The sequence below is a fragment of the Paracoccidioides brasiliensis genome (genome assembly GCF_000150735.1).
Source record: "Paracoccidioides brasiliensis Pb18 unplaced genomic scaffold supercont2.4, whole genome shotgun sequence".
Taxonomy (NCBI): domain Eukaryota; kingdom Fungi; phylum Ascomycota; class Eurotiomycetes; order Onygenales; family Ajellomycetaceae; genus Paracoccidioides; species Paracoccidioides brasiliensis.
Window position 1 is genome coordinate 823,282 of NW_011371361.1, and position 22,384 is coordinate 845,665.

The window sequence follows — 22,384 nt, forward strand, 5'->3', positions numbered from 1 at the left end:
TGGGTTCCTTGAAGGTTCTCTGTTTCTAATCTGGCTACTGTTCCAACTCAGAGGTGAGACATAGCCTCTGTGGCTGAGTATGGCTAAATGATTTTGGTCGGGTACAGATATTATGTGATCACCCATCTCTGAATGTGGCTTTTTGTTCCCCACTCCCTCCCCAGCGGAAAAAATAAAGAGGGGGGGATTAGGGATATTTGAAATCTTAATTTTATGGCTTCGTGCTTTTATATATGTGGTACTTTTAAGACAAACACATATTGGCTTTTGCAAGTGTTTAATCAAAAATCCTTAAAGCAACATGGTTGAAAAAAGGAAAAGAAAAAAAAAAGAAAAAAAAAAATCAGGGATGTTTCAGGATTTTTGAGAACTTTCCAAACTTGTTTCATTAAGCTTTGGATGTCTTGAGCATAGCTATGTGATTGCATCAGCTGCATCCACATGTTCAGATACTCAAAGTGTCACTTTGACTAACTAAATATTTGACCATATGTTCAAAAACTTGATATCTACAGTCTCTGAACTATCTCTTTACTATGACATTTTCTATGATAATGAAGATCTCAGACAGTCCACTAATTATACACTAATCTCTATCAACTGACATTGCACTATGTGTGAGATGTGTACAGAGATTCTCAATGAAAAGTATAAAGAACACTTTCTATTGTACTGTGATGATGCAATTCTTTCTGAGTCAGTATGTGATACATGAACGTACAAACATATACCTCAAAGGAAGAATATATGCTGAAAGCTAATTTTGCTAATGCTAATCAAACCTCAACCACTCTCAACAGTCACTCAAACATGAACCTACTAGAGTTGCGTTCTGGGACATCAAGGAGAAGTGCTTGTCAACAAGAGGCACATTTTTAATCTTGTGACTATTATTCTGAAGCTATTAGCAACTGACAGGCTGGAGGAAACTTAAAATGAGTCCTCACTTTCTCAAGTAATATTCACACTTTTATATTCAACATTTTGACTTTAAAACTTTTGGGTGATGGTATCGAGGCTTAAAATATCTTTTTACAAAGTCTAAACTCATATTTCCCAGCGGAGGATGGGAGAAAGAGAAAGTTAGTGCTTTTCAGCACCTACACAAACATGTATGCTTATATTACCAAGATAATTTGAATATTGCCTATTCAACAAAACAATATAGATTTTAGTTCTTCATTCATTATTCTGGCTTCTAATAGCACATCTTATAATGAGTGATACAATTGTATGTATTCAACATGCCCAGGGACAACATTTCTATGGATGAATTTCATAGTAAAGCATGCATGTTTGATTTAATGAATCTAATTTCTTCAAATGCTTTACAGATCAAGCCCTTTAAGCCTACTATGATGCATGTTAAAGTGAAGATATTAATTTTGTGTCGAATAAAGAAAAATGGATTTAACAGTTATGATGATTTTCCAGGTTGTCCTGAATACAACAAGTAACTTCCTAAGTCGGGAGGAAGCATAGATTACCCACGTGTTGAGCCACATGGTTGGCGCGGGAGAAGTTAAAATAAGCTTATTTTAACCACACCTCAACCACCAAAAATCTTCGTGGTTTTTCCTTGATAGTCAACACTCAACCTCTCATGAGAGCCTTGAAATAAGGATCTAGCGAATGCAGAACCGCAGAAAATTTTGGAAATAAGCAAGAAAGAAAAACTCTTCAAATGAAAGGTGGGGAGAACTGAAAGTGACAGGCCATATCATCTGAAAGTACTTGAGAATGGTTTGAGCAAAAAGGATTTTTTTTTTGTCAATTTACTTTTACAAGCGTTTGTTTTAACAAAGCTTTTTACTTGGTGTTAAATTCTGTGTATTTTGTTTTTTTCTAACTAAATTAGCAAGCATCTCAAATTATATATTTTGTTTCACTGAAATATCTGATTGGTTTACTACATTAATGAAAGTAAATAGGTGAGATTCAACAAAAATTGAAACTGTCAGTAAATAAAACACTTATAGAGTGAAGTACAATTTAACCTGCAAAACTTCAAAAAATTTTATTTAAAAAGTGCTAAAATAAAGTAGAGAAGTGTGAGTGATGAACACCTGCTCAATGAAGCCAGCAGGTTTCAGATGATAACTTTCTGATTTGATGAGAAAGGTACATATTTTTTTTTTCCTTTTTCATTGTCAAACTCTAGTAGGATGTTCAATACTGTGCAACTCTAGAAGGCAGTGAAGGACAATGATTTGATCAGAAACAGCATCACAAATGCTTCTGTGTCACATTCTAAGATTGAATGCAGAGGACAGAAAATAGTCCACACTTCAGGATCTTGAACAGGACACAGAAAATCAGATGGAGCCTCAGCTGAAGATTGATTTTCCCTGGGTTGTGATGTAGGTTCCACCAAAGCCGGTTCGTATCATTTGATGCATCTGAGATCCATCCGCAGGAATCGTTACGCTTGAGAAATGGGCTTGCAGCTTCCGCATTGTTGGTAGGCCACTTATCCAGGATCCTAGCAAAGTGATGTAGTTCCTTAAGCTTATGGAGACGTAAAAAGCCGATTAGGCCAATCTCTGAAACATCCACAGTTGTTGTAGGCACGGCCAGGTAAATTCCCAAGTAAAATATATATAATTTGCTTCTATGGGAAAGGGAGTCTTCGGCGGATATGCACAGATTGTGTGAGCTGCCACTGAAAGCAGCCTGACAGCTTTACTTTTACCCATCACATTGGGTAACTAATGTAGGACAACCTAAGAAACAAATTTGTAACTGGGCAGGCCATGGTGTGTCCTTCATTGAAGAGACACAAAACCCTAACGTTTTCAAGGAAGAAAACCGATTAGATCTTCATTGAAGATCAGAGAATGTTAATCATCTGACTTGTAGAGTTGAAAGCTTTAACTTGCTGATGAGAGAGAACATTCATCAACTAATGAGCAGAGCAGGCTGCGGACTTACGTATTGAAGAAGTGGCATATTCTTTTTAATTTGTGCAAGAGCTTCGTTGTGATGTTGTCCATAACTTTGAAAGAAACAAACAAAAATCTGTAGAGTGTTAAAATAATAAATAAATATATTCGGCTTGAATTGATGTCAAAAATTACAGACTTCCGCGTTGAGGTTTGACATCACGTGATTGGCCGCTCTTGGGAAATGTCGACCTCAACTCCAAAGCACATCATGTCGCGGCATCAACCTTGCAATTCAGTGGTTCTCGACCGTCCTACTCCACAATTCCACCGAAACACGAGTTTTGCGGGATAGGATCAATATTGTTCGTTGAATCAGTGAATTGCTTTTGTGCCAGCGGGCACACATTACATCATGAAGCTCGTACGGTAAGTGTTCATCCCTCGACATTCCCCCAAGGAGCTTTCTATTCATTTTTGCCAAAAAATTTGGGATTGCCAGCTGATAAAATTTCGCTTGATATAGCTTTCTCATGAAGTGTGCGAATGAAACAGTGACGATTGAGCTCAAAAATGGTACCCTCTTTCCACTTATTGCTATACCATGTGCACGCGATCATCCATTCTTCCGTCCCTGACCCTTGGTGACCTTTGCCTCCAGCGCAATGTCCTCCATATGATAAACTATTTGGTTCTTTTTAAACTTGTTGTTATTAACCTGTTGTGGAGTTGATTAGGCACCATTCTCCATGGTACCATCACATCCGTTTCTCCTCAAATGAACACGGCGCTGCGAACAGTCAAGATGACCACAAAAGGCCGCGACCCTATCTCCCTTGATACAATAAACATTCGTGGCTCGACAATCAGATACTACATACTCCCAGACAGCCTTCCGCTGGATACATTACTCGTCGATGATGCTCCAAAACCAAAGAACAAAGCTAGGAAGGAGACGGATCGCGGACGGGGAAGAGGCGGTGGCCGAGGCCGAGGCGGCGGGAGGGGCAGAGGGCGAGGACGGGGGCGAGGGTTCTGACCTGACAATATCTCAATATGGGAGTTTGAGTAAAGGATTAGAAAGAGGCCATGTTCTCTACTGCAATGAGTTTCCAATCTTATCTGGGCGTCTGAACCAACGACAATTATCACCTCTGAAGAACCCAATGATGTAGGATGTTTCTTTGTGTTGCCTTATAATTTTTTTTGTTGTTTTCTGCAACAATTCTGGCATGTGTGGATCTGGATGGATGGCTTCATGAATCTTCGTCTTATTTTATGCTGGTTTTGTTTTTTCTGCTTGCTACTCGAGTCGGCGAACTTACGGAATGAGACGAGTTTAACAAGGGCCTCTTTGAATGGACATGCTCTAATATACATTTTTTAACTCCGAAACATTTTGGTGGGTGAAGTATGTTAGTCCATTCGATTGACGAACAGGTCAATTCGAGCGGTCTGTAACCCTTGCACATGTAAACACTACCCTCTCGCTGGGCTGGTGAAATTAAATCATGTTACGAAACCATTTCTTTTCATTTCTACTGCATTGAATTGCCTCCAAATCCGCAATATCACCAACCGTTCCCAACCAGCTTTGGCACCACTGCTCCCCACAATTTCAGCAATCCAGCCCAATCCCCAACCTGCGATACGCGATCTCACTTCATCCGGATTATTTTGAGCGCAGAGTAACACGTAAGCAACACCGCGAGCTGGATTCAGAACATCTGGTATTGACTCTATAAGCCGATTTGTAGTTTCCATTCCAAGTTTCCCCCCAGCATAGGAAAGGGATAGGAGGTGGGACTCGTGCTCGAATTTAGACCGAGATGAGTTAACCGGGGCCGAGTCTTCCACTTCGGGTGATGGCATATCTGGTAGTTCCGGGGTGGGCACGTATGGAGGGTTGAATATGAGGACGTCTACCGAGCCAGGCCTGAGAGGTGTGCACAGATCCGCCGTAAGAGATGACAGGAAAAAGGGTCCTACCGACATTTTGGCAACGGGATTCCCAAGTTCGTGCTTCTGGGACTCACTAATGGCGTCGAGAATTGTTTGCCGTGTTGCACGGCATGCATTACTATTCACATCAGTGCCCAGGGTGAGTATATCCTTCCTCCCAAAAATGTGAATGGCGTTTGCGGCCACGAAGGCAAGGACTACGCCTGAGCCTATGCCGACCTCCACCACAAGTGGTTGAGGGGAGTAGTTGGGGATAGAGCACGGCTTGGAAGAGTTATCGCCGGAGTCATTGAATCTACGGCTTAGCCAAGCAGTCTCTATAGCGGAGGAGAGTGTATTGAGGAATAAATAGCTATCTTCCGCTGGTTCATAGATCGTGTCGAAACAAACGTGCGAGGTTGAAGGGGTTGGAAGCATGGCTAGATTATTGAACGAATCCCCGGAAAGCTTAACTCATGATGTTAAACCCCGCTGTAAGATAAATGCCGCCATTGACTACTTGCTGCTCTTCCCAGGTTTGTGCTCAGTCAGTTGTTGTCAAGATAATATTTTTGGCGTCGGGGCATTTGGAATTGGAAAATTATACATCACGTGATCCGAGTAGTTACGGAGACATCGTGACCATCCTTGGAAGAGAGAGTCTCCGCAAAGCCCTTCAATGCATGAATACATAGCGTACTCCGTATATCGAGCAGCAATATAAGATCAGAGGTCATTGATTTTTTTTCTCACCTTCATTCTGACAGCCCTGGGACAATTAGTCCTTTCCTTTCTTCATTTTTCCCTTTCTTCCATGCATCCTCTTTCTCCTTGAACAAAGCTCCAACCTTCACGCTGCTTTGTGCTGCTCAAGTTCTAACAGTTTCGGATCCTATATTTCATTCAACTTCTATTTTGACTACAGTATTTCGAAATGAGGGCGTCCCCTAGGCTGTTAATGGCTAATCCGCTGCCCACTCTCTCAAATGCTGGACAGCAGTTTGCACTACTTCCACCGCTCCAGCTCTATCGTCGTTTGCTAAGAGCCCATCGGAAAAAGCTTCCAAAGGATATGCGTCTTCTCGGTGATGAATACGTGAAGAGCGAATTCCGAGCTCACAGGAATATAGATAATCCTATCCATATTGTAAGCCATTTTGCCAACCTTCATGACCGCATTTGCAAGCAAAGACTGACATCGCGGAATAGGTTGGATTTCTGACAGAGTGGCAGAGCTATGCTCAAAAACTAGAAGGAGACACTTGGCAGGGAGAAAAGCTAGACAAAGCGAAAATTGATAAAATGAGTGGTACTTTTTTATTCTCTTTTCTTTCTTTCTCTTTTCTCCTTTTGTCTTTTACAGGCTGTGTTTCGCCTCACCCCTTTCAGACGCGCTAGCGTATCATTACTAACCCTATACTTCTGTATCTTATTAGACCAACAGATTGGCCAGCTATACGAACTTATGAATGCCATTAAAAACAAAGATTGAAAATTAATTCCAAGCATGAAAGGGCCTTCAATGGTTTATTCCCTGACTGTTTGCGATTTGATTTGAATCATTTATCAGCGCTGTTAAACATTAACTTCACACCCTTTGCTACAGTTCAAAGAGTGAAGAATATATTGTGTACAACTTCGACCTCTCCACTATGGGCATTCACCACCCAAGATTCGAAAGTATGTTGTGTGTTTGATGCTATTTGTGCTTCCCCTCTGCATGGTTTAAAAACCTGAGCCTCTCCTCTTCTATATCCAAGATCCATTTCTATCAAGAGAATACGATTCCATTGGTATCCAAGGCGGACAGAGAGCTACATACATCACTATCGATCTTCGTCGTTTGGTCACTGATACTTTCCCTCCCATCCATCAAAGCCACCCTGCTTCTGTTAAGGGCAATCACTCATTTCTCTTCCAAAAACTTTGCGTCGACACTCTCTAGCACAGTCTACACAACACAACACATCATGTGTCGACCCGTGCTTTTCAAATCGCCTACATGTTTGCATCGGTGGTTCACTATCGGTCACCCATGCAAAAAGGGAAATGGTTTTGACAACTGCTCGATGCTGAAGGAGCCAAACATCCTTCCGTTCCGTGTGGGGTGCACCATAACCTCTTGCCCCCAGACGTGTCCCATATGCAACATGAAAGGGAAGTATGATCGAAATCTGATTCGAATAATCCGGGCACCTCCCTTTTACGCAGTGAGACAAAAGGTTGGGAGCAAATATGTTGTCGATCACCATGTCACCATGTGTACGGTGATGTAGGTGGAAGGCCCCCTTTTATTATTATTTATTTTTTTATTTTTTTTGATTTATAACGATCCACCCGGCATCGGCTCTCTATCTCTTATCTTTATTTTATTTTCGGGATATATAAAACTTGGCTGTGGGATATGAAAGTTGGATTTCGTTTTACGGAAAATTACGGGATAGCGTGCGTAGTTTTGGGGTCTGTTGTCCTTGATCCTGCCGTGTATTTAGACCTTGACACTAAAAGCTGGAACAATTCAGTTGTAAGAAACTCTCCTGCAAATGCTTTATTTTTTGTAAGCTGGCTACTTTTCCTTTGTTTCATGATATGCTTGTAATTTTATTAATTGTTGCTTATCTGGGTCTGAAATTTTTTTAATATTTATTATATATATATTGGCATTCTCAGGTTCCAAAGTTTCTTTCAACTTCAGAAACCTCTTACTGTTTTCTTCATGTTTCTTTTTTGTCTTGCTCAACCTCACCACGAATTTCTCAATATGGTACTTTGCTATTTCCTTTCTTCAATCCTCCCTCCACTAGTTACCAAGGTATATAACACCATGAAAGAAGTACCCCTTTGAATAATTTATTATCACTGAATTTCCCTTGGGCCAGTCTTCAGTTTCAGGTCGTGAAGACATCAGTATCCATCCGTGGATACGTGATTTGAATCATACACGAAGTACTCGGTTTCGCCAGTTTTTGATTCATGTCTGTCATAATACTATTATCCTACGGCTCCTTTGCACGGAGATTCTCTGCTTCATGCAATCGGGAGGACCAGCCCTGGAATTTGTGTCTCCTGCCGAAATGGTTGATTCATTTTTAACGTTGATGAGCTAGCTAATACTTGCCATTTCACATAGTGTGGAGAATTAAAAATACAAAGCCCTATTCTTAATTAAACTGGACACGATCGTTCTGTGGACGCTTCGAGCGTGAGGAGAAGAATGTGCAGGCGAGAAACGAACATAAACCGAAGACATTCTGAAAAGGTTGAACAAACAAACTACATAACGAAGGGTCATTTCTATCCATACACTCAACGGATGCTGCATAATCGTCCAATAGGAAAGGATACCATCAACGAAAACAGCGCCTCTCGCCCCAAATGAAAAAACAAAAGGCCAACTAAACAAACCTTCTCCAATGGAACGCCTCCCTGTCTAGCGCCAAGTATTATCTAACACCCAGTTAACCTCCCTCAATATGGCTTTGGGTTCCGTAAGATGGATGTTGTGGCCACCACGTCTTGCAATCGAGTAGGAATGTTTCGTTGACAGTTTCAAATTCTCCGTTTGCAGGAACTCATCCAGTTCCCGAAAATCAGCTATTACCCTCTTCCACTCGGCCTGGGGTGCCATGGATGCTCCTCTCCCTTCCTTGATAGCAAGTTCGTATAATATCTCATGAGATCTTGCAGCGTCTCCCTTCAGGACACTGACAGGATACGACCCGAGAATGGGTGGATCGGCTTCCAACTGGTTTTTCTTCCCTAGTTCCAAGCAGCTCTCTTCAATCTGGCTGAACTCAGCATCTGCCATTTCATGGAGTTTAGAACTTTGAGACTCCTCTACAAGGGCTTCGTAATCTTCCTTATCCAACACGACGTCGTCGGTTTCGGCGATCTCGAGCAGATCCTCGTGTCCCTTGGTGAGCGCCTGTAGACCCGGATGGCGTGCTAAAGCCGGAGTGTTTTCATGATCACCCTCCACAAAGACTATCCCTATGACATTGCAAAGTTCACCCTTGAACCTTTTCAAGTGTAGAAATTCCCGAGCAATGATCCCCCCGTATGAGTGACAGACGAGAATATACGGGGGTCTGATCTCCGCCCCAGCGAGAAGCGAATCGAGCTCGAGTGCAAGATTTTCAGCAGTGGGCGTAGTAGGGTTTGACATTTCCTCAGAGTCCCCATAGCCAGAGCGATCGTAGAGCAGAACGCGAGTTGTTCGTTGAATGAGTTTCCGAACGGCGGTCCATTGTCTGCAGCTGCATCCTGCATCGGGCAATACGATCACAATCGGTGAGTTGTAGCGACGGTTTGGGCCGTAGACTGACAGGAAAAGAGAATGGTTTGCGATCGAAACGAAACCCTCGTGCTCTCCCTTCTCCCAGTCTATCTCTGCAGGGTCCGCCTTGGCTGGTTTCACCTTGGTTCGTTCCTTGCCAACGGAAAGGGAAAGTTGGGGTTGTCGCTTCATGGAGAGTTAAATCGCTGTTGGTTGAGTAGCTTTCCTCTCTCTCTCTCTCTCTCTCTCTCTCTCTCTCTCTCTCTATCTCTATCTCTATAGAACGAGCAGGGCCCGTAAGATGGCTCTTTTGGGGAAATTCTTGTGAAGGAAGCGTGAGGGGTGGAGGGCGAGAGAGCACGTAGACTGGTAGACTCTCTCTCTCACTCTGCGCGTCCTTTGGCTGTTCTTTAGTTATTCCCCGAGCACTTTTGGCCTAAACGTAGTAAACTGCCCACCAAACAGGCCATATCAGAAGCCGCCATGCTGCCTGATCACGCCTGCTCGTTTTCTGCAGCCGCTGTATCTCTTTCTCCTTTGCCTTTCGGGCGACCATTGCCACAGTATAAATATACAAATATATATAATTTATATACGGGCAACTCCTGGTTTTGCCATCAGAGGCACACCATAGGCGAATGCATGCAGCTCCGGGGTAAATACAAGGAAGTTGGCTGCAAGCACTCACCGAAGCCGTTTCGGCGGAGGAAAACAAGGGTGAAAAACCCCAAGTTGAAGCCAGCCAGAATCGAGTTTAACCTCCCACTTGGCGATGTAGTTAAAATGTTAATTAACATCAATCATCCAAAACCGTCCACTGGTCAAGTAATTAACTATAAACTAAGTCATGGAATCACAACAGAAGACCGATCAATTGCACCATCCGCCCCTCTGATCTATGTTCTTACGAGGAGCTGTCAGCCCGGGTCTAACCCCACTCTCCCATTTCTCTCCACCCAACCCGGTGTTTCCGCCCAGTAGAATACCCATTTTACATGCAGAATGGTCGCATTCAACTGATAAAATGACAATTAACTAAGTTGACTTCGACCCTGATTGTCCCTTGGTGGACGCTGCAGCAAGCCATAATGTACAAATACTGTTGCAGGCTGATCCCGCGACAGTAAGGACACAAAAACATAAAAGGGGCGTTGTTTACCCTATGCTTTTCTGGGTTTATTATCAACTTTCCATCAGCATACCCGCCCCATTCATAACAAATTATCCCAATCATGGCACCTGTCCAGTGCGAAAATTCATCTGTGGCCCTTCACCAGCTCAAAGGCACTCCCCTTCCACTGCACCTATTCCCAGACGGGCCCAAGACCAGCGGCCAGCATCCCCCAATCTGTGAACAGGTGAAACCATTCTCAGATTTCCCCAAAGAGATAACCGGTCGGACAGTCTGGAAGGCCGAGGACTACACGAATAATCCTGAGAAATGGATGCATCGATTCAGTCAAGCACAGATTGCCGAGTTGAGCCAGGCTGCGGATGCCTTCCTCGAGGCCAGAATTTCTCTGACAGGTATTTCTAAGGTGGGTTTTTTCCTCTGTACGCTGAACTAATCTCCAAAGTTTTAACCCTTGACCGAAGAAATGGACGTGTGCGTGTGCCAAAATCTGCCCGGGGAATTTCTAACCCGAGGATAAGCATACCACAGAGTAACTTCCCCCTCCCCAAACTCTCATCTTTTCTCGCAGAGCTGAGGGAGGACATTATCAATGGCAGAGGGTTTATCCTGTTCAAGGGATTTCCCGTCGAGCAATGGGGTAATCACAAGTCTGCCGTGGCATATATGGGATTGGGCACATATCTGGGATACTTCGTCAGTCAAAACGGCCGTGGCCATGTCCTTGGCCATGTCAAGGACCTGGGAGAGGACTCCACGCAAACCGACAAAGTGCGCATATATAGAACAAACGCAAGGTGTGTGTTTATATTTTCGACTGTTGTTTCCTTCTGAACCATGGGATTTGCCGGTGCTAAATCACTTCCGGCATGGGGACAGACAATTCTTCCACACGGACGACAGTGATATCGTTGGACTTCTTTGCATCGCAAAAGCGCTCGAGGGTGGGGAGTCCGATATCGTCTCAACACACCTGGTGTACAACGTAATCGCCAAAACACGACCGGACGTCCTTGAAACGCTCACGAAGCCTATCTGGTATATAGACCGCAAAGGGGAAACCAGCATTGGCCAGGAGGAATATATAAGAGCCTGCATCTTCTACGTCGAGCCAAAGGAGGATGGGCGGGTATTTGCGAAGTGAGCAACAAAACCTCCTCCCTCAAACCATGTGGGGCCCTCCTTTCGAGTCCAAAAAATTATTTTCCAGAAAGCATTGATGTCTAATAATAATAATAATAATAAAATTGTTTCCACAGGTGGGATCCATATTTTGTCCGATCCCTCACCCGCTTTTCCGACAAGGGCATCATCCCGCCATTGTCTCCCGCACAACTCGAGGCGCTCACTGTTCTCGAAGAGACCTGTCTCAGACTCGCCCTCCACATGGTTCTCGACGTCGGAGATATCCAATTCCTCGCTAACTCCCACATCCTTCATGCCCGCACGGAATACAAAGACTATCCACCCCCTGCCCCACGGAGACATCTCATGCGTCTCTGGCTGGCAACACCAGAGAGCAAAGGGGGATGGACGCTCCCGTTCTGGGACACCAATGAGAAGAAAAGAGGGGGAATTCAAGTAAATAATCAGCCCCCTGTGGCACTGCTGGATGCGGATTAGAGAGAGTGTGTTTTCCGAGAATTTTTTTTAAAGGTCGTCCTGTAACTACATGCCAGATATTTACATATTGTTGGAGGTCGATAAGTGGTAATAATTTTCTTCGCTTATTATTTAATGCTGTTGTGTCATTGGTCAGGTGGCGCAGATGCTTGAAATCATGTTGCAATCTCCCTCCCCTTTGCATCCCAGATATCTAGCTAGTTACTTTTTCCAGGACGTAGTTCATAGTCAAGGGGTTAGAGGTTGAAATGATAGGGGTTTTATGTAGACTACCAGCCATAAAAATTATTGAAACCATCCGTATGAACTGCCAGAGATCTGATATTCTGGAGAACTCAACAATCCTAACGAGTGATAGTTATCGGATCATTTGGCCAAAGGGCATCAAGCCTTTTTCCACTAACCCCAAAGCTTTCCTGCGAAATCCTGAAAGCTCTTGGGGAAAAGGTGAATTTTATGACGCAGGCTCCTGGCTGGGGAATCAATTCGGCACCACTTTCATTGAAGTAGTGAACTTTTTTTAAGCGTCGTGTGGTAAGATAAATATGTGGGAGCGAAAGGGTTATCGCGGTGCAGAACATGGGAAGCAATAGCCGTTGATTTAAATTCGTAAATTTATTGATGCACCACACGATGTTTTGCTCAGGTCCAAAGCTCCCCCCCACGGGGTATTTATTTCATCATTTTCAAACCATTGACCCTCCCCCCAAAGCCTCCCCAACCCAATCCATCTGCATAGCGCTCACCCACCTTGCGTAACTTCTATTCGTGAACACGTACTCAACATACATAATTGCCTCGACCTTACGGCCGAACAGCACGCTCGATGGATGGATGGCAACAGTCTGGTTGCCAACTATGGTTTTGTAGCTGCCATCAGGGAAGAGGCGAGCAGTGTTGGAAGCAAAGCCAGCGAGGAAGGATTTCAAGATCGGGACAGGGTCTTCTTCCGATGAAGAGATAGTCTGACTATTGCTGATGGCGCTGGTGGCGTCTTTGTCGTTTGGAAGGAGTTTGGTTTGTCGACATTGCGCTATGAGCTGTTTTCGAACGTCCTGTTCAAACAGAACATACCCATCGTTTTGTTAGTTAGTCTTGGTGGTTACCTCTCCATGTGAGGAATAGTAGTAGAATTTGAAAGAGAATAATATTTTTCACGTACCATAACCGCCTGCATTGCCCGATATGAGACGAGATGCCTATTTGCCCATGCCTTCCGATCGGAGGTTTCAGCAACATAAGCCCGTACTGTAGCAAGCATCGTCAGGTGATCCCCTTCTCTTCGATACAGGTCCCGTCGTGCCTTTTCCGCCTCCCCCTTCTTCTCCTCAGACGTTGTATTCAGGAAAATATTCTCAACACTGAGACATGAGATGATATCAATGGCATTGCGTAAGCAGTCAGGCCCTTGTTCCGCGCTGGCGAGCAGGACCCGACCCAGCTGCGCGGTGAGAGGGAGCTTAGCGATTTTCTCGCCAATCACACTGATCTCCCCTGTCTCGTCCAGTGCTTGGATGCTGAAGAGCTGCAGTAACGCTTTCTCAAGGGTTTCCCGGGACGGACGCGTCAGGAAAGGGAACCCAACAATGTCATTCACGCCTCTTGCTTTCATATTCAAAATCGCCTGACTCAAGTCACAGCGTAGGATCTCGGGTGTGTTCGCTTCTTGTAGTGCCAAGTAATCCTTTTCTGTGTAAAGCCTGTAACATTGACCTGGAGCCTCTCGCCCTGCACGACCTTTCCGTTGAATCGCTGCAGATTTTGATATGGGCTTAACGAGGAGCGAATCTAAGCCCAGGCGTGTTCGGAACTGTTTCATCTTGGCTTTCCCGCAATCGATGACGTAGCGGACACCGGAAACAGTGACGGACGTCTCAGCGATGTTTGTGGAAAGGATGATTTTGCGGGTTCGCGGAGGAGCTGGGATGAAGACACGTTGCTGCGCCGCTTGCGGCAGAGCGGCGAATAAGGGAAGTACTTGAACTTTTGGCAATGCTGGGTCCATCCCAACGGCGTATTCGTTGACGAGTGCTTCGAGAGATTCTACCGTTTCTTGTCCTGTTAGGAATACCAGAATATCACCTGGGAGCGGTTCTTTCATGTGGACCTGGAAGATTGTTTGGAGAGCTGCGTCTACAAAATCGTGAACAGGCTCAGGAGAGTAGATAACCTTGACGGGATATTGGCGGCCCTTAATATGGCAGACCGAGACGGCGTTCGACGATGTCAGGGCTGGGCCGTTGTGGTCAGGAATGTCGCTATTCTTATTCACCTTGCCACTTTCCGAAATTCCATGTTCCTTTGATATCCCACTCCATTCAGAGCCCGTTAGATGTTTCTCTTCCTGATTCTTCTTCAACCCTTCTCCAAAGAACCCTATCAAGCTTTCCATATCCGCTGTGGCACTCATAACAACCACTTTCAGCGGCAATCCACCCCTTCCCTCGTTTTTCCCGGAAACCATATTCTTCAGAAACCCCAAAATAAGATCGACATTAACCCCCCGCTCGTGCACTTCATCGACAATCACTGCGCTGTATTTCGTCAACCAAGGATCCGTCAACATCTCTTGAAGCAACATCCCCTCCGTCAAAAACTTTACCCTTGTATTAGGCGATGTTGAAGAATCAAACCGCACCGAGTATCCAACTTTACTCGCAGGGTGGGAATTTCCCAGTGGAGTGCCCATTTCCTCCGCAACGCGCCTCGCCAGGGAGACGGCAGCGACACGCCTGGGTTGGGTGATGGCAATGCATCCACCAACCGTGATATCCGTCATAACGGTCTTTTTCTCCAATAGATCACTGCCATTCATCCCTGAAATTTCTGACTCGCCCTCAACCGGCGCTCCTCTTTTTTTGGTCGCTAAAGCAGGAACTTTGACGCTTTTGGGGCGTGCCCAATTCTCATCAACCAAAAACTGCGGCACCTGCGTACTCTTCCCGCTGCCAGTCTCACCAACGAGCAACGTGACGTTATTGCGTTGGAGGCTTTTGCGGATCTCATCTGCATGGGGAAAAATTGGCAGCTCTTTGCGGCTTTGATAGAGCAATTTCGCCCGGTCTTTTAACGACGTAGATGCATTATTAGGCGCATGACCAGGACCTCTTCGTCTTTTGTCTCTGTTGTCTCTGCCAACATTTCTTATATTACTCAACGGAGGAATAGGTATGGCGTTATTGCTCGTAGAGTTATCCCTTGCTACGGGAACATTCTCAATGGCAGCTGTTGTTGCCACTGATGAATTTCCATTGTGGAACATCACGCACTTTTGGTCAGGACTATGCTTCCCTGGTCTGGTTGTATCCTCCTTTATTTTACGTTTCTTGCTCATTGTGGTGCTTTCGAGCGAAAGCAATGGTTTCACATCACTCTGGTTGATATTGGCAGAATGTGGCTGCTGAAGTGATTTCAGGCCAGCATCCAAGCTATTTTTCAATGTTCTCTTCTTTGTCATGATATAAACAAAATTGAAAGTCCAAGCTATATATGATAGTACAATGAAAAGGGAAACAAATCAGAAAAGAATATTCCCATGCATTCATACATTGTATCATTGAGAAGATGGTGTTTGTCCTTTCATTCTTCTCAGCCCAAGGTTCTGATGCTCAGATGAAAAAAGGATCTGTGTAACAAAATGTGAAATATTACGGTATTTCAGTTACCATATATTACGGGAATCATTTTCTGGGGCTGACTAATAACTAACTTTTTAAGTTGGTTGCAACGAACCAACTATAATTTGCTCTTGCTTTTTTGTCCTCATGCTCTATTGCAACCTTACTGACTTCACTAGGAACTCCAAAACCTCGCCATTTATCAACACCTGTTTTCCTCCCGTGATCGTGCTTCAAATAGCTCCGTGAGGCATCGGGGCTGCTGGTTGCAACGGGTCTTTCCTCCTCTGCGACTGTCAGATCTCTGCGCCTGTTTTCTGACTGTATGGCGGCGGAGCTATTCGGGATGGATTTCGACTCCGGCGGGTCCGTTAATGCTATCCTGATATTTGGAATGAGTGGCTGATTGACAAAGATTGGATTTTGGTTTAGAGGCTAGCAGGAGAAGATAAGGATTACCTTTCCGATTGATTTAAATGCTCATATCGCATGAGGGTATTCTCGTGAAGAGCAATCAAAAAAATTGGGTGTTTCATTATGTCCGATTATGTCCGCGGTGGATGGCTCAGAAAATCCCTGAACCGCACCCACAGACTCCTTTTATCGGCCTGTCAGGGAACATTGTTACAGCGTTTGACCGGAGCGACGTCACCCTGTGAGTATTGCCGATTTCCACTCTTTCTGTTTGGGGAATGAAGAAGCTAAACAAGGTTTTCGGGGGCAGATTAGAAACGTCTTAGGATGTAGTCTCTGTTATCTGGAATCCCTAATAATAGATTGCAATAGCATAATTGACAGTGTCCCTTTTTGATAATTCCCAGCACAATGGATATGGTACAGAGCACATTCTCAGTTTAATCGCGTGTTGCTGGTTCGGGATGAAATGCGCACAGACCATTCGGGCCGACCAACCCCAGATTAAATTTTAAGCTTAATTGAGCCAACATACCCCAGACATGTCGTCGACCTTGTGAAACACGCTTCACTCACTTCTCCACTGCATGTCGTCTTTAAACACTTATTCATAGCCAAACGCAAGTCAGAACGTTAAGGTACCTTTCTAAATGTCTTCCACCATACGTGCTAATCAACCTCCACAAATCGCAGCAACACGCATGGCATGAAACAGACTGTTATCTCGCCAACGGAACCACTGAATATGATTACAGAGCCCTAAAATTCTTACCCGCCCATCGCCATCGGGGAAATACACAGCAAAAGCTTCCTTATTTTATTAATATTGATGCCGCCAGTTCTTTATCTAGCGAAGGAAGCAGTGAGCCAACCAACGCTACAGATTGGAAATCTGGTTTAGCACGACTATGAGGATTGGCCATACATCCATCCGGAAAAGGAGTCGTGAATTAGAACCGAGCGAGTTTGGATGCCGATTGGATGGGAGGACAGTCGCTCATGACATCTAGGTCATTTGTGCAAAAACATGTGCGCGTTACAGCATTGTGTAACAGAAAGCAATACAGGTTCTATCATTGGTCTAACTTGGACATTGCTTTTGGTTCATCTTTCCATGCCCCCAATCCACTCCCTTAAAGCCTTTTTTTTTATAACCCACTCTAGCTACCTTTGTGTAATCGAATGATAGTATCGGCTGCCAAGGGTATGAAGGAAGATATTGACGGCCAGAGTGGGGATATGAGAATTACCTGGCATCAGCACTAGCTTTATTGATGAATCTTCGTTAACTCGTCATCAATCGTGATCGAATGATACATCTGCCATCACGGATGGCCTAGCCTCATGTTTAGCCATGTTGCTAGTCTTCCTGAAAGCGATTACTCTCGCAATTCTGCGCTTTCATCGGATTAACTTGGGGACGTATTGAAACCTGTGACCATGGGAGCTACTAGGTTGGGGTTTTTACCCACCTCCTGTCGAGAGCACGAGCCCACTTGCTGCTCTCGTGTCTCCACTCGTTTCAGGGTATGTGTATTGTGGTTTACCAAGGAAGTTTGTAGGAACTATCTAATGCAGATAAATATTGGCAAACTGAATTTCATATCTGAATGAAGTACAGTGAGAGCCAAAATGAATCGTGAATCTCGGTTAAGGGAATCCTGCCTCTTGCCACCACCAGTCAAGGCATCTTCGTGGACAAGGACTTTTTATTTTGAAAGTTGGGGGTTATAGTAGGCTGGAAGATGGACGATTCTTTTTCGTGAATACTTGGCTTCAAATCCATGGAATCCTGTTGCGATGTGGGCCAGGGGTACTTGCGTATTATCTCATGCTACCTGTACCACACCTATATCCAATATTAAGGCAGTTAGTGGGCTCGTGTAGCTCATTTTGCGATGCTTGAATGGTATTTATTAGCATTTAACGCTATGCGAAGAGCAACCCATCTCGGATATGGGAGTGTCCATAACTACTTAAAGAGGTTAAACAAATACACATTCGGTCGAAACTCTGTCGATAGATCTATTGAACCGACCCTAACAACAGATATATTTCTTTGTTTGGGGATCTCTGGAGGTAGAAAAACAAGCATGACATTTATCACAATAAAATAAACTTGCTTCTTTTCTTCAAAATGACATGTCAAGTTTCGTCATTTAGCAAAAGCAGCTCTGTGAAAGCAACTTGTTCCAACAGTCAATTATCTATCATATAACGACAAACGCTCAAATGGTAGTTGTAGAAGACTGTACTCTTAACACCCAAGCCCTGTCCGATGGAATTTCGAACATTCTTCAAATAGCAGTGATTCATTCGAGAGCGCCTATTGGAGAGGTCTTATTACGGCTCTAAAAATAACTGTGGTAACGTTATCATCCAATTATTAGCCGCTCGTCGCTGAGCCGTCAAGCGCTGCGATCATCGAAAATGCCGTTAGTGGTCTTTCCAAACACATACCTTCAATAGAGCTGGCATTATGGATATGGATATTAAGAGCAGGGGAGCCACCCCCATCACGGCCGATGCTACTCCGTACGCATGAAAACATTGCCCTGTTCAATTTTGAGCATGGGAGCTAATATTCAGGCCATGGCGGAGGCATGTCGGAGATTCGTATCGCAAGCTTCTAGAATCATTGTGCCGCTGCAGTCCAACGGCTTGGCAAGGGCATGGAATGAGTGGAAAAGGAAATCTGATGAGACACTGGCCTCAACTAGTTACCAAAATTCAGTGAAAAAGCCGTTATCCCAATTTTCCAAGGTTGATCGGGTTGTCAGCAGGGAGCCACGCGTTCCGGATAACGGGTAAGATTCTTTTTACGTTGGAAGGTTTGGGAGCCATTTCAAGCCGGTATTATTCGTACGGACAACTCTGATCATCCCGCCCGTCATTTTGGCGTTGAGCTGAGACTTTTACTTTAGGAAAAAGCCAAGGAGAAATTCGGCAAAGTGAAACACTGTTCTGGAATAATTATTTTGAAATTGGGTAAACATTTATGTGCATCTTCTCTTATCTTTTATCTTCTCTTGAATTTTCCGAAGGTTACACCGAAAAATCCCCCAAAATAACTCGACGTGCAGGGTTAACGGTGTCAGATTATCCAATAGTTCAATATTAGCAACAGGGAAACTCGAGTCGTCGTCAATATTCTAATCCCACCTGCAGCGGCGGTCCATCGTAGCATTCCTTATTCCAGGGGGCCGAAACTGATGCGGACACAGCAATTCCCGGTGAGTCGGGGGGTCAACCGTATATCTTCGGGAAATGCTGTGCATGAAAGAGGGATCTTCCTGCGGTTAGGGGCTTAAAAATCACTGATAATTTGTTCGGGGTTCGACTATCATTGCAATTTTTTTTATTTGTTTTTATTTTATATTTTATTTTATATTCTTTAAAGCCATGCTCCGTATACGAGCGGCGGAAGTGGGATCTTCAGGGTTGAATCAAACTTCATTTTTTCGTACCAATAGTAAATAATGAACATGAAAAGAAGCTTTGAAACATGCGCCTGTTTTTAGAGCAATCTCGACAGAATGTAAGGATACTTGGTGGTCTTATTCCCCACTGTACTGCTGGATGTTCTGCGACTTGCCATCAATTATCGTGTAGGTAATGCGGAGTAACTAACGATGGCTTGAAGGATAACTCTCAAGTGCTGCCGCAACGCAGTGAGTGGGTTGTTAGTTTAAACATCTGCTGCACCTTACACCGCCCAAAATCCCGGCCGCGGATTCTTGCATGTTGGATGTAATCATAGAAAGTTTTAAGTCTTTTCGACCCACCAGCCTATAGGATTCGGCGGCTTGCGTCAGTTGATGCTTATCAGGCCCCATATTTCGTCCCTAGGTTGTGGGTTTGTTTCTTTGGGTGTTGACTTGGCTTCTTTCAATTCCTTTGGCTGTTCGTCTGAGAGGAATCTCCACATCACCTGCATTGGGTTTAGGTCAGCCGTCCGGTCAACATCAGCATCATTCGAACCTAGATACATCATCACGTCAGCCAACTTCTGGGCTCTCCCCAGGCAATCCATCCTCTCCTGTTTCCCCCCTCCTCCTCCGGTCTGGGATATTGTTTATTTCTTTTTATTATTATTATTATTATTATTATTCATGCTTATACACTTCTTTGGAATGCTTGACCTTATCCTCTAACTTACATATCTTTCTCATAAATTCTCGGTTTCCTTCCTTTCATCTACTCCATCCATCTCTCTTATCTATACTACTGGTATATATGAACGTCTCAGTTATTCGACGCTACGAGAGACAACGAATCCTCCATCCACGCCCCTCGTCAACCTCTTCCGACTGACTACATCTGCTATAAATCATGGCATTTCTCCTACCTACACATCCTCCACAAAGACAGCAGCCATATACCAGTGCTTCCCAGCGGTCCCTACTCCAGATCCCATCCACGACTGCACTCCACTATCAAGCCCAACAACAACTAGACGAAGAGTCGATAGAATGGGTCCTCTTCTCTCCATCTCAAGCTGGCTCCACCACGGCTCGCAGCCATACTACCTTTACAGAGCGAACCCGGCGCACCGCTGGCCTGTCACGGGTCAGTGATTTCGGGTCATTAGACACCACAGCCCAATCCGAAGATGATGAGTTTGATGGAGGAGAGTTTGAAGATGATACCACAGAGCTTGACAGTCTGGATGATGGACTGCGTGCCTTCCGTGAGCCTGCTATTTACAGGGCAACATCCGTGCACACTGCGAACGCTCCCCAGGCTGTCCACGATGATTCTGCCATTCTCCCTGCTCATGATGGTCTGGGTTTATTCCCAGCCTGTAGCCAGGATGTCCAAAACCAACTCTGGCAGCATGAACAATACAATCTGCGGCGAAGAGGGGAATGGAGGCATCGAAGGCGGTCTAGTGTCCAGAGACATTTGGATACTTTTGAAGAAATACAGGCTCGCGAAATAGAGTATGATAGATGGCAGCGCATTGAACAATGGAGAATGGAACAAAGTAGAGCCTTGTTGCAGGAGATCGAGAAAGAGACGAGACGGAGAAGGAATGGTCGTGCAAGCTATACTAGTGAAAGATTCTTGGCCCGACAAATCTCCAGAAGCGATTTCGGTGATGCCATTTTGGAATCTTGTTTTCATCAGACTGATCCCCTCACGACTGGTGATAGCGGGGTAGTGGAAACGCGGGATGATGCCGAAGCTGACGAGTCGTTCTGGAGGAGAGTAACGCGTAATGTTATTCGAGGTTTGATTGGTATCGATGATTCACTTCTTTCGGTCATTTTGGGAGAGACATTGGTCACGATGGATAAAGACATGCAAGATCAAACATCAAGAACCTGCGATCATACAGATTCTACAGTGGAAAGCTTAAGTGGCTCGTTGGACATGGACCAGGCAATGAGAAATGTGGATGATGCGCTGCAAACCGACGATACCTGGCATGAGAGACTCCTGGAGCGCATTGCTCGTGAGCTGGGCATTCTTGTCCATCAATTGTGTGAACACCCAGGTACGTTCAGCACCTATGTTCGCACTTCTTCGTCTATCACAAACCAGTATGCCGGCATGCCTATTTCTCTTTCTCCCTCCAATTCCACGTCATTTGTCACGCAGCCACCTCTCTCGCGCAACATGTCCAACAATACAGTATCAAATGTTCCTTCAGCATACCCCCCCCAATATGAATTCAAGCCGACCCTTCAAGATGCGGTTACCACTCATCACACCGCTCTCTTCGGAATTGAGGAGCAATTGCCTCTCTACCATCTCAACCCAAACATGCAGACAACATCAATAATTCCCACAAACGCACAATCCAGATCAGGCGACACCCCATCCGACGCCGCCCTCCTCGAGCGCGAGCGTGAGTACTGGGAACGCGAACTGGATATCAAAATGGTCTTTCACTTCCTCCGCAACCGCTTTAGGAAAAACATCCCCTTCACAAATAAAAACAGTTACAGCAGTGCCTCACCATGGCATCGCAGCTCCACATCCACTGCTCCCGCAGACATGACCCACTACACTTGTTCAACAAATCAACAAGACCCATCCCTCCGCGCTGCCATAATCCGCCAACACCACCCACTCGTTGCGCGTGCCCATGCCCGTTCACAATCCCAAATGCAACGGCCCATGACGAGACAAGCACGACAGCCTCCAGCGTCTGTCTCTAGCTCTGCTGCAGCGGCAGGGGGCAGTCCGATCCTGCGCCATCATATCCGCTACACCAGCTCTAGTTGTGCAAGCCAGAGTTCGAAGATGTCCGTTGTCTCTGCTAAGCGGACGATGACGGTTGGCAGTGGGTCGAGTCGACATTACTGGGATATTGGGGGGAGTTTAGGGAGCGGAAGCGTTGTTGTTTCGGCTGTTGGAGGGATGGGGAGTTGGGGAGATGTCTGAGTAATGATATTATGAGGTGTTGGGCTTTGGGGGGACTATTTTTTAACCTATTTTATTTATCATACTTTTATTCTTGGATAATGCATTACATGCGATACATTTTCTG

General features: G+C 44.9%; 10 protein-coding genes across 10 annotated transcripts; 5 read left to right on the forward strand and 5 right to left on the reverse strand.

The window, feature by feature from the left end:
* Nucleotides 1-3,802: 3,802 nt before the first annotated feature.
* Nucleotides 3,803-4,057, forward strand: PADG_03769 (uncharacterized protein; the record flags this gene model as incomplete). The annotated part of the gene is made up of 1 exon (XM_010760873.1): nt 3,803-4,057. One exon carries the CDS (start codon nt 3,803-3,805, stop codon nt 4,055-4,057), a length of 255 nt encoding a protein of 84 aa, XP_010759175.1.
* A 334-nt stretch (nt 4,058-4,391) lies between these two features.
* Nucleotides 4,392-5,261, reverse strand: PADG_03770 (S-adenosylmethionine-dependent methyltransferase; the record flags this gene model as incomplete). Its single annotated transcript, XM_010761291.1, has 1 exon — nt 4,392-5,261. The coding sequence occupies one exon, from the start codon at nt 5,259-5,261 to the stop codon at nt 4,392-4,394; it is 870 nt and encodes a 289-aa protein (XP_010759593.1).
* A 496-nt stretch (nt 5,262-5,757) lies between these two features.
* On the forward strand, nt 5,758-6,315 carry PADG_03771 (acetate non-utilizing protein 9, mitochondrial; the record flags this gene model as incomplete). The annotated part of the gene is made up of 3 exons (XM_010761292.1): nt 5,758-5,970; nt 6,033-6,132; nt 6,260-6,315. The coding sequence occupies 3 exons, from the start codon at nt 5,758-5,760 to the stop codon at nt 6,313-6,315; spliced, it is 369 nt and encodes a 122-aa protein (XP_010759594.1).
* A 1,938-nt stretch (nt 6,316-8,253) lies between these two features.
* On the reverse strand, nt 8,254-9,291 carry PADG_03773 (uncharacterized protein; the record flags this gene model as incomplete). Its single annotated transcript, XM_010761293.1, has 1 exon — nt 8,254-9,291. One exon carries the CDS (start codon nt 9,289-9,291, stop codon nt 8,254-8,256), a length of 1,038 nt encoding a protein of 345 aa, XP_010759595.1.
* A 1,040-nt stretch (nt 9,292-10,331) lies between these two features.
* PADG_03774 (uncharacterized protein) lies at nt 10,332-11,854 on the forward strand (the record flags this gene model as incomplete). Its single annotated transcript, XM_010760874.1, has 4 exons — nt 10,332-10,626; nt 10,677-11,028; nt 11,111-11,371; nt 11,491-11,854. The coding sequence occupies 4 exons, from the start codon at nt 10,332-10,334 to the stop codon at nt 11,852-11,854; spliced, it is 1,272 nt and encodes a 423-aa protein (XP_010759176.1).
* A 686-nt stretch (nt 11,855-12,540) lies between these two features.
* Nucleotides 12,541-15,311, reverse strand: PADG_03775 (uncharacterized protein; the record flags this gene model as incomplete). The annotated part of the gene is made up of 2 exons (XM_010760875.1): nt 12,541-12,909; nt 13,017-15,311. 2 exons carry the CDS (start codon nt 15,309-15,311, stop codon nt 12,541-12,543), a joined length of 2,664 nt encoding a protein of 887 aa, XP_010759177.1.
* Nucleotides 15,312-15,558: 247 nt separating this feature from the next.
* Nucleotides 15,559-15,962, reverse strand: PADG_11656 (uncharacterized protein; the record flags this gene model as incomplete). The annotated part of the gene is made up of 2 exons (XM_010761585.1): nt 15,559-15,853; nt 15,931-15,962. 2 exons carry the CDS (start codon nt 15,960-15,962, stop codon nt 15,559-15,561), a joined length of 327 nt encoding a protein of 108 aa, XP_010759887.1.
* Nucleotides 15,963-18,456: 2,494 nt separating this feature from the next.
* On the forward strand, nt 18,457-19,196 carry PADG_03776 (uncharacterized protein; the record flags this gene model as incomplete). Its single annotated transcript, XM_010760876.1, has 2 exons — nt 18,457-18,692; nt 19,007-19,196. 2 exons carry the CDS (start codon nt 18,457-18,459, stop codon nt 19,194-19,196), a joined length of 426 nt encoding a protein of 141 aa, XP_010759178.1.
* A 500-nt stretch (nt 19,197-19,696) lies between these two features.
* On the reverse strand, nt 19,697-19,918 carry PADG_11657 (uncharacterized protein; the record flags this gene model as incomplete). Its single annotated transcript, XM_010761586.1, has 1 exon — nt 19,697-19,918. The coding sequence occupies one exon, from the start codon at nt 19,916-19,918 to the stop codon at nt 19,697-19,699; it is 222 nt and encodes a 73-aa protein (XP_010759888.1).
* Nucleotides 19,919-20,217: 299 nt separating this feature from the next.
* On the forward strand, nt 20,218-22,278 carry PADG_03777 (uncharacterized protein; the record flags this gene model as incomplete). Its single annotated transcript, XM_010761294.1, has 1 exon — nt 20,218-22,278. One exon carries the CDS (start codon nt 20,218-20,220, stop codon nt 22,276-22,278), a length of 2,061 nt encoding a protein of 686 aa, XP_010759596.1.
* Nucleotides 22,279-22,384: the final 106 nt, after the last annotated feature.